This window comes from Gobio gobio, assembly GCF_949357685.1.
Source record: "Gobio gobio genome assembly, chromosome: 21".
In the NCBI taxonomy this organism is placed as follows: domain Eukaryota; kingdom Metazoa; phylum Chordata; class Actinopteri; order Cypriniformes; family Gobionidae; genus Gobio; species Gobio gobio.
In genome coordinates this window covers 16,847,741-16,859,144 of record NC_137117.1, presented here as the reverse complement: position 1 = coordinate 16,859,144, position 11,404 = coordinate 16,847,741, and the positions used below count along the sequence as shown (strand labels likewise).

At 35.2% G+C, this 11,404-nt stretch overlaps 1 protein-coding gene across 4 annotated transcripts in view; it reads right to left on the bottom strand.

Moving 5' to 3' along the window:
• Positions 1–698: 698 nt before the first annotated feature.
• LOC307117530 (solute carrier family 41 member 3) overlaps positions 699–11,404 on the bottom strand; it is a 36,453-nt gene continuing 25,747 nt past the window's right edge. For all 4 annotated transcript variants that reach the window (XM_079802427.1, XM_079802425.1, XM_079802426.1 and 1 more), the window contains 2 exons: positions 3,905–4,053; positions 699–1,585 (listed from right to left, as the gene is read on the bottom strand). In XM_079802427.1, coding sequence (XP_079658553.1) covers positions 1,412–1,585; positions 3,905–4,053 — 323 coding nt within the window. In that variant the 3' untranslated portion in view covers positions 699–1,411. The remainder of the gene's footprint in view (positions 1,586–3,904; positions 4,054–11,404) is intronic.

The window sequence follows — 11,404 nt, the reverse complement described above, 5'->3', positions numbered from 1 at the left end:
CGGGCAAAATGTTCTTATCGGTGCATCCCTAATTATTTTGTTAATATTATTAACTTCTTCTGCGAGGGGTATGTAAACTTATGAGCAGAACTGTATATGTCTAGGATTAAAACACATTTCAACAGACTATATATCTTGTCATTTGAAGAGGAATGCCATGCTTTGATATGAACGTTACAGGAGTCCCAATGCATTTGTTGTCAAAATGTCATTATTCTGATGTAAAACATTGAATGTATTGTAGGTTGATAATGTGTGTAGGAAAGCCTTTAACTGTGTATGAGCTGAGCTGTTGAGAGTGTGGCAACAGTATGTGCCATTTGTGATGTAACTAACAGTTTGCACCTGTTTTGAAAGCTTGTGGGAATACATGTGCTGCAAAACTGTGAATGCCAATGTGCACTTGCCAGTATGGGGTCTTGCTTTGAAGGGTAAATAACTTGTTTTTAATTGTATTTTTGTTTTTCAGTGGATAACAGGGAATACATCAACCAACGGTCATCATTTCATAATTTCTTGTTACTATTTCAATTATAATGTTACAGCAAACTGCCTCTGGTACGACAGTGAAACTTTTCCTGGACCTTTTTTTTCACATTTTTGGGGGGACCACAACACTCAAACTGTAGAAGAATCATGTGATTAAGGTTAACGTAAGGTAAACGTGTGCCGAATAAAACTGCCACATCAACAATATCATGGTTCTCATTGTCATCAATTTATTCAAGTGAACAACGAATTACATTCATTACGCAAGATGGTTATTTTGCCATTTTCCAAAGTTTTTGAGAAGAAAATATTTTAGGTGCAAAAAAAGAACATTACAAACTGAGAGGTACAGTGGGCCCTCTGTATATGAGATATTGTATCCTGTAAAAATATCTAGCAGCAATTATGATATTGTATATAGTTACTAAAACAGCAAAGGAATGACCATCAAAAGTTTTGATACTTTACTATTTCTTTAAAAATCAATCCTGAATCAGATATTCAAAAACAATATTTGACAAAAGAAACATCCTAGAATCCTTCAGGGTCTTATATCTTGTAAACTTCAAATTCAGTTTATACATGGCATATAAAAGTTTGTGATGTGCGCACCTAAAGTTAGACCTTAATATACAGTAATCAGGTGACTAGTGTGTATGAGAGCAGCATCATTGAAGCAACAGGACAACACACCTAGAATATAATCATGTTAAAGACCTTCTGGTAGCAGTCCATACCTGCCAATGATCAAGAGTGTATTTTATATTTCCAGTCAACCTATCCTGTAAGCACAGAAACAAAGTGGCTCATATTCTGTCTTTAGCTTCCCACAGAAAAGTTTCAATTTCCAAAGCCACTGCAGCCAACCTGGGCGGCAAAGGTCCCATGAACAGAGAGCTGGAGAAGGAGGAGGTCTAACATTTTATAAGCCTTGCCCATCCACTAACATGACCAGACGGAAACACAGGGCCAGGAAACCCGTGCCCAACAGGTCTCCCAGTGCAGTCAGGTATGGGATGGAGAAGTTATCGGGGTCCAGACCTTTCCTCCACATCAAACGCACAATCAAGTCCGCCGTATAAATGAGGATCCCGACCTGTGAGGAAAAACAAGATTAAACGTTCAGACAGGTTTTGTTTAGTTTTTTTACAAAGATGAATATTAATCTTTTATTAAAGGCGTCCTATACTGCCCCTTTTTACAAGATGTAAAATAAGTCTCTGAAGTCCCCAGAGTGTGTATGTGAAGTTTTAGCTCAAAATACCCCACAGATCATCTTGTATAGCATGTTAGAATTGTCACTTTTTGAGGGTGAGCAAAAACACTCAATTTTTGTGTGTGTGCCTTTAAATGCAAATGAGCTGGTGCTCCCGGCCCCCTTTCAAGAAGAGGGCGGAGCTTCAAGAGCTCAAATTAGCAGCTGTGATTACCTCACGCAGACACGCACTGAAAACTGTTCAGCCTTTTATGTTCAAACTGGAGTCGGACAGTGATGGAGAGACTCAAGAAGAAGTGACAACATGTAGAATGCAACAGGACGTTTCTGAATGGTTAGTTGATGAATTTATGTAGCTGATGTGGAGTTAACTATCTTCAAGTCATTGATTAGCATATTCTGTCATGATAATCTTTAAATTGCTCATGTGGGAACTGTTGTAAGATGCCTTCAGAGCCAGAGAACATATGCTGCATGAAGATAGAACAGGTATAGTTTAGTTTAATTACGATTATAACTTATGTTGTCCTCTTGCTTTTATGACATGCTATTGCATTTGTGTTATGTACTGTATTGAAATAAATCTGAAGAGACGGATGCAACAGCTTGAGCAGACTCTTTGCTCTACTACTACAACAACTCTTCCTTTTCTCAACATGGCCTCACCCCCTTTGTTGCGTGTTCCCGAGGGAAGGGTTTATGTGAATTTTAGGGTTAGTAATGTCACTAACCCGTGAATAAGCTCGTTCTAGTCAAAGAAATGATCTCCCTTTGCTTTGAACTTTGAGCGTCATTCAACAGCAACGTTACACACTAACTAAAGTTGAAAAAGTGAAATCATAATCAACCACCACTTTAATAATGAATATTATAAAGGAGGTAAACTGACCTAATGAGTAAACATTATGGGAAGTGCGTTAGCCAGACGGGATTTATACTCCTGATTTCTAACACGTTCATATGTAAATTGCATGAGCTTATTTCATCCAGATCGAAAGATCTGAAAAAGCCCATACATTTACCCGCCCATAGAGCCTCCCCTCTAAGAAATCAGGACAGAAGTGGTTGAAAGTGGACAAAAGAGATTAAAACGGGAATGTGTCTCCCACGTCTACTTGTGATCCGATTGTCCAAAATGCATCTTAATACCAGGTGTAAACAGGGCCATTATTTACCATGGTTTCCAGCAAAATATTAAGCAGCTTTTTTTTCTATGGACAATTGTTTCCGCCACTGAATAAAAAAATTAAAAGACAATTGCTCACAATTCAAACTTATTTTTAATCAGAATTGCAAGATATAGTCACAATTGCAAGTTATAAAGTCCAATTCTGAGAAAAAAGATGACCTTTTTTTTCCTCACAATTCTGACTTTATAATATCGTTTCTTGAGCAGCAAATCAGCATATTAGAATGATTTCTTAAGGATCATGTGACGCTGAAGACTGATTACAGACTGATTTTTTAAATGCTAATGATGCTGAAAATTCAGCTTTGCCATCACAAGAATAAATTACATTTTAAAATATATTAAAATATCAAGCAGTTTGTTTAAATTGAATAATATTTTAAAATATGACTGTTTTACTGTATTTTTTATCAAATAAATGTAGCCTTGGGGTGTAAGACAATTCTTTCAAAAACATATATATTATAGTAAAACTGACCAACATTTTTCATTCCTGTAGGAGTCCTTTATTAGCAATATACCTCCAAACAATTTCCCATCTGTATGAGTCATGGGAATTAATAATTGGAGACAATTTAAATTTGTTTAAGACTTCAAGTAAAATCCAGAATCAGTCTGTTTGAAAACAGACCCAATTTGATAATGACAATAGATTGTATTTGTATCCACATAATTCCAGTAGGAGGTTAGGAGGAGGAATACAGTCGTGCCAATTTCCAAATTTGACCTGAAACTATGAAAGCCCCTATTTTATTTACTTTTCAGCCAGATGATGGAAAAAAATATATTATTAATATATAAAAAAAATTAAAGTGATCCCATCAGTGAGAATGATGTATTTTCAGTTCTTGTTTCATATTTATATAAACAACAACTGCCAATTAGAGTCAATTTTTATCTAAACTTTGCACTGGTTTAAAAGTGTTTTGTGTAATTTTTTTGCCAGCACTGGCGGTGAAGAAATGAAACACTTCAGTAAAGTTTCTAAAGCATGTAGCACTAAGGCTCACCTGAAGCAGAGCAGCACTCAGGTAGCAGCAGGTAAATGCTGGCGTGATGGCAGCGTGACCTCCTTGAAGCATATTGATGGCGAAGAGAAACAAGAGGTGACCTGGGACCACCAGGAGGAACAGCACCCGCGCTGACTTTGAGTTCACTCCTGAGGAGAAATGGCATGAGTGATTTCAGTTATTTTAAAATGATCGACATTAACCGAAACTACACCTTTACATTTTTTCAAAGGTGTTATTTGTGTTTTTTTTACTGGCCCAATTCAAAAGGCCATCTTCATCAGAGTGATATTCTGGGGACAGATTTACGAAACATTCTTAACAATAACTCTTTGCTTTTTCCTGTGAAATAAAATCTTCATGCCTTAAAATAGCTTGACCCTACACCCTGGCTTCATTTAGTATACGTGGATTCATTAATATGCAAATTAGCCCTGCCTCCACTCACTCGCTCAACTTTTACTCAAATTACTGTAGTAAATGCTGCACAATGGTATCACTCTTTACAACGTTGGACACATAACGGTAATTAATATGATTAGCTTTTTGCTTGTTTACGTTATCACACAGCTAATAATGTGTTGCTAATGTTACACAAACCATGTTCCCGTTCACCATCTCAGTCTGCCTTCTAAAAATCTGAATCTTTAGAAATGCTTTGAACATCATAGAACATCAGTGGAAAAAGGCATATAGTCCATCATAACATCATAATATACATCATATACATAATTCACCCGCTATATTGCAAAATGTTCATTATTTTTCATATCAAAAGAAAAAAATACAGAGATAACCTCCTGTCTTCTCTTGAGATTCCCCTGATTTGCAGCATAGTAATGATGATATGCTAAAGCCCGCCCACACATTGACGGAATTGGTTACAAGGTAGTTTGTGACGTCAGAAGCACTGGCGATTTTTATAACGCGTTTTTGAGACTGTCTTTGGTTCACTGCAGTTTTAAAGTTAAATTTTGTTAAATGCACTGCACCACATAGACATATAAACAACATTCAAAACTTGATTTTCACCACAGGGGGTCTTTAAGATAAAAACCTTTTAAACTTATAACCTCTGACTTGTCTTAAACTTGTCTTATCCCCAAAGGTAAGATGTTTATGAATTTATTGGGTTGAATATTGGGTTAAATTAAGCATCACATTCACAGCATAACACAATTTATATTACTCCTACAAGGGATATGCACATGTACTCTGACAGCAATGATAGACAATGTAAACAACGATGGGTTATTATTGAGTGATTGACTTTTTGCTACATTCGAAATTCAGTAACAACTCTACAAAATTGACTCAAATAGGGACCTTGTATAATTACGACATCATTTCCAGCAGTATTCATCAAAAAATAACTGTTTGAAGCATGATGCAAAGAGATGTGCTTATGATTATTAGTAATCTGCAGGCAGCGCCAAAAGCGGAGGTGTTTTTCATTGAGTTGATCAGCGAGTCTTCGGCAAGAACCAGCAAACAAACACCAAAGCCTGGCATTTTTTTAATACAAAAAATAATGTTCTAAAAGGGGTAATGAACTGGATTTTTATTTATTTTTTATAGTGAGGTCAACTAATGACGTTCGCGTGGTTTTTACATTCAAAAACATCATAATGAATAAGTAATAGGCAATGTTCTACCTTGGTTTTGAGCCTCTCTCATGGAACGCTCGGTTTTTATGGGCGTGCTGCACTGAAGACTTGGAAGTAAACGCCCACTGCTATGACTGGATAAGATTTGCATATTATAATGAGCTTCAGCTCCCCCGTGAGTTCCTCCCTTTTTGCGAGCCCTGGCCCGATTCTGATCACGAAACGCAGCACAATGAACCAGGCGTTGTCAATAAAAGCTTTTCTTTCACTAACAAGGAAATTTTCAGCTCTGAAACGTACAGGATATTCTTATTTTACCACAACCTTTTACATATCAAAAGCTCAAGGGAAAGTTGATTTCTCAATTCATGACCCCTTTAAGAAAATATTTGCCAACTTCTTTGGCTATTGGACAGCACTGGTCATGCTGTATGTTTTTGATTCAATAAAAATAACTGGCACATAAGATTCATTCAGGAGTCAGACTACACTGATGATTCACTAAAAGAACTGGCACAGAAGAGTCAATCGGTCATCAATTGGGCTACACCAAAAAAAAAAAAGCTTTGTTCTTATAAACTTCTTAGAATTAATCTCAAGAAATGTCTTCTTGAGCCGGGTGCACACTGTACGATTTTGGCCGTCTGAGACAAATTTTGTGAATCCTCTGATCCTAGGCCAAAATCTGAAGTCTTTGATCGCTAGTTTGACATGTTTGCCGACAGCTGAATAATGACCATTGCGATCAAATTTAACCTCCAACGAATTCTGGCACTGTCCGGATTTTTGATTGCGACTTCTCCTACGACAACTGTCAAATTATGAAACCAATAGGAGCGTAGAATCTGATTAGTGCAACAACAACATACCACTGCTTGCTCCAAACACAACACTCAAAAAAAGCCATGATCAAAATGAACACTAGAAATTGTTTTTCTTTTACATGCGGGATTGAAATGGTAGCTTGCAAAGCAGCTCACAGTCACTGAACGAGTCACGGATTGATGATGTAAAACTCCGGACAAGTCTTCTTGTGTGCGTCCATTTTAACGCTTCGTGACTGCCGTACAGTTTGACGTCTGACGTCTGTAGTTAGACTGTTTGGAGTACAATGGCCAATATTGCAAAAATAGCAGCTGAAATGGCGGAAATTAAAAATTCTGTGAATTTTATGTCAAAGGAAATAAGTGAAGTGGTGGAACAACAAAGAAAACTGGCAGGCCTCATGGAGGAGATCAGGCAACTAAAAACTATTATCCAACAGAAGGATGAACGTATTGAGCTCCTGGAACAAAGGGTGGATGACTTGGAACAGTATTCCAGAGCTGATGACCTTGTAATCACCGGCCTAGAGACTAGGCATCAAAGTTATGCCCGGGCTACAGGCCCATCTGGTGACCAACAAGGTGAGGATGCACCATCTGAGGAGCTTGAAACCCTGGAGCAACAAGTTGTGCGCTTCATGAAGAGCAAAACCATTCCTCTGGGCAGTCAGCAAATTTCAGCATGTTATATTCTACCAAATAAGGACAAAAAAACTAAACCTAAAATCATTGTCAAGTTTGCAAGTAGAAAGTATAAGGTGGAAATCCTGAAGGAAGCTAAGAAACTTAAAGGCACCGGAGTGTATTTAAATGAGCACTTGACAAAGAAAAATGCAGAAATTGCTTGGACCAGTCGTACCCTGAAAAAGGAAAATAAAATTCAATCAACTTGGACCAGGAATGGAAAAGTTCTTATCCGGACGAATGGACCTCCGGAACAAGCCAAGGTGATTATGGTGAAAAAAATGAAGGACCTGGATCAGTACAAATGACAATAGTGAGTGTATCATTCCTTTTTTCTGCTTGATTATTGGATCTCTTATAAGAACTCATGACTCTCTCATTTAAGACTGAAGCCTTTGCAAGTGTTGATTATATAGAACGTGATACATATGATTTTGAAAATAATGTGGATCCAGAGATTAATTTATTTAATCATATAAGGGACTCATGTCAGTATTACACTGAGGAACAACTTGATGAGGTACAAATTGAACAGGCATTTTCTTTTATTCATTTCAATTGTAGAAGTCTATCAAAACATTTTTCTGAAATCAAACATTTTTTGGAGACATTTAAAGGAAGATTTAAGTTAATTGCTTTATCTGAAACATGGATAAAGAAAGGCAAGGAGGTTGATCTGAAATTAAAAGGCTATGATTTATATGTCACCAACAGAGTCAATAGGAGTGGAGGGGGAGTGGCCCTCTATATCTATAATGAATTGAAATGTAGACCTGTTAAATGCATGACAACAGCCATTAATGATTTAATGGAAAGTGTAGCTGTAGAAATAGAATTAGAACAAAATAGGACTATTGTTGTTGCATGTGTATATAGAAAACCCGGATCAAAAGTGGAAACCTTCATGGATAAATTAGAAGAAATGATTCATGGTCTAAATAACAAACGAAATCTCGTCATTTGTGGAGATTATAATATTGATCTTCTAAAGGTAGATTCACATATACAAAACTCAGATTTTTTAGAGATATTATATAAAAATGGGCTGTATCCATTAATAACGAAGCCTAGCAGAATAACCACAACTAGTGCAACTTTAATAGACAATATTTTTACAAATGTTTTGGAGAATCACATTACTAGTGGGTTGGTAATAAATGATATAAGTGACCATCTGCCTATATTTGCAATATTTGACTATAAATTGTCTAAAAAAACAGTATACCATCAAATATACAAAAGAAAAAGGAGTGCTGATCATATTAATAAGTTTAGGAATGATTTACTCAAACATGAGTGGAAAGAGGTGTACATGGATGATGTAAACAATGCTTATAATTCTTTTCTTAAATGTTATCTTACTATGTATAATAAGCACTGTCCTGAGATTATATGCAGATCCAAACAAAGGCAAAATAATAAACCTTGGATAACAAACGGATTAAAAAATGCCTCTAAAAAGAAAAACAGACTTTATAAGGAGTTTATTAAATCAAGAACAGAGAATGCCGAAAAACGCTATAAGAAATACAAAAATAAGTTGACTAATATATTGAGACAAGCAAAAAAGGACTATTATAATAGAATGTTGCATGAAAATAAAAATAACATAAAGGCTACATGGAATATTCTGAACAATGTAATTGGAAATAAGACTGGACGAACGGAATTACCTAAATATTTTGAAAAGGACAATAGGGTGATTGAAAATAAATATGAAATGGTTCATGAACTCAATCAATTCTTTGTAAATGTAGGACCTAGCTTAGCAAATGAAATACCAATACCTAGTGATCAGCTAGGGGGAGTCTGGAAAAGGGAAAATAGGATTATGCAGTCAATGTATCTAGGAGAGGTGACTGAAAATGAAATATTATCAGTGGTTTATAAGCTAAAAAACAAGACCTCAACGGATAGTGATGGTATTGACATGAAAATAATAAAAAATACAATTGATTGCATTATTAAACCATTATATTATATAATTAATTATTCTTTTACAGAAGGAGTTTTCCCAGATAGTATGAAAACAGCTAAGGTAATACCTTTTTTTAAAACTGGAGATAAACATATTTTCAATAACTATAGACCAGTATCTCTCCTATCTCAATTTTCCAAAGTGTTTGAAAAACTCTATGTTAATAAATTAGACAACTTTATTGAAAAACATGAATTATTAAATGAAAATCAGTACGGATTTAGGTCAAATAGGTCTACAAGCTTGGCTATCATGAAAATTATTGAAGATATTACAACCGCAATAGATAGAAATAAATACACAATAGGAGTGTTCATTGATTTAAAGAAGGCATTTGACACTATAGATCATCAAATTCTCATTTCTAAATTATATACTTATGGAATTAGAGGAGTTGCACTGGACTGGTTAACCAGCTATTTACAACAACGTCAACAATATGTTGAGTTTGACGGTTATAGGTCAGAATGTATGAATATAGAATGTGGACTACCACAAGGTTCAATTTTAGGACCCAAACTTTTTATTTTATATATAAATGAGATTTGTGAGGTTTCAAACATGTTACACTATGTATTATTTGCAGACGATACAAATTTATACAGTTCAGGAAATGACTTGAAAACCTTAGCTAATAATATTGAAGATGAAATGATTAAATTAAAATTGTGGTTTGATATAAATAAATTATCTTTAAATTTGAATAAGACAAAGTTTATGATATTCAGCAATAAAAAAAAGGAGGAAGTCAGCTTATCTATAAACAATGTAAACATTGAGAAGGTGTCTGAAATCAGATTTCTAGGAGTCACCTTAGATGAGAAATTGACGTGGAAAAGTCATATATTGCATGTAAAAAATAAGATGGGAAAAAGCTTATTTATCTTGAATAAGGTTAAATACAGTTTACCATATAATACAATGAAAATGTTATATTGTTCAATGATTTTGCCTTATTTAAACTATTGTGCAGAAATATGGGGAAATACATATCATAGCAACATTATGCCTTTATTTATTTTACAGAAAAGAGCCATTCGCATTATTTTTAAAGCAGGATATAGAGACCATACAAATCAATTCTTTATTAGGTCAGGATTATTAAAACTTAAAGACATTATAGAATTACAAACTCTATTAGTGATGTTTAAAGCTAGAAGCAAAGCTCTTCCACATGACTTACAAAAGTTATTTATTTTTACTTCTGAAGATGAAAATCACAGACGGCCGTACGACTTTAAACATCAAATAGCAAGAACAAATTTGAAACAAATGTGTTTGTCTGTTGCTGGAGTAAAAGCATGGAATTCTTTAAGGAAAGATTTAAAAAGCTGCAAAAATATTTTGGAATTTAAAAGGAGTTATAAAAAGAAACAACTTGAATTATATCAAATTGAATTTTGACTTGTTTGTATGTGATCATTGTAAAACGTTTAAATAAATATCAGATATGTTGGAGTGTGGGTGATGGTGGAGGGAATAATGCTAATGTTATCTACTATTTATGTTAGTACATTTTGTGTGATGCTAATGTCATCTATTATTTAGGTTAATACATTTTGGGTGGTGGTGGAGGGAACAATGCTAATGCCATCTACTATTTATGTTTATAAAGGGGGCAGATAAATATAAGAATATTATTCTTCCATCTGCTCCTTTCTGATCATGGAAATGTAAAGGAAAACTTCAAATGAATTTTATGTGCCTTGTACAAATAATCCATTTTCATGAAAGGAATAAAAGAGAAATGAAAAAATGAAATGAATGACGTTAGCCGCTTTTCTACCATCAGGCCGAACAGTTCTTAGAATGCTAAGGAACGTTTCCAGTTGTGTTAAGCACTCTATTTGAGCGATGTAAACACAAATGAATAATACAATTAAAAGAAATTATCTGGTCATTCTCCATAATGCAGTCTTTATTTACATCTTGAATCATAAGTAAACCGGTGTGTTACCACGGCAACGACTGACGCTTTTGTATTACATTCCAAAGAGCGGCCGTTATCAGCCCACAATAGAAATTGAAACCAGAATTGTACCAGCTGGCCCGGATCGGCGCGGAATGGAATGGTTACCCGATAAGAACCGTTCGGCCTGACGGTGGAAAATCGGCTATTAATGGCAACTGTGCTTCTACAGTGTTACATGCCTTACAGCGGGGATCATGTTCAAACAGTCTGACAAGCAACAGTCGTAAAGGACTATTATAAATCGTTCAGTGTGCACCTGGCTTTGTGTGAATCCGGCCCCTGGTCTCTAAATATTGCTCGGGCCTCTCCTTCAATGTAAGTCTGTGGGATTTTTGTTGTAAAATCACAGTGTAACCACTTAAAAAAATAAATAGCACACCCCTCCTCAACAAACAACATGGTTTGAGATACCATTCATAAATGTAGCACAAAAAA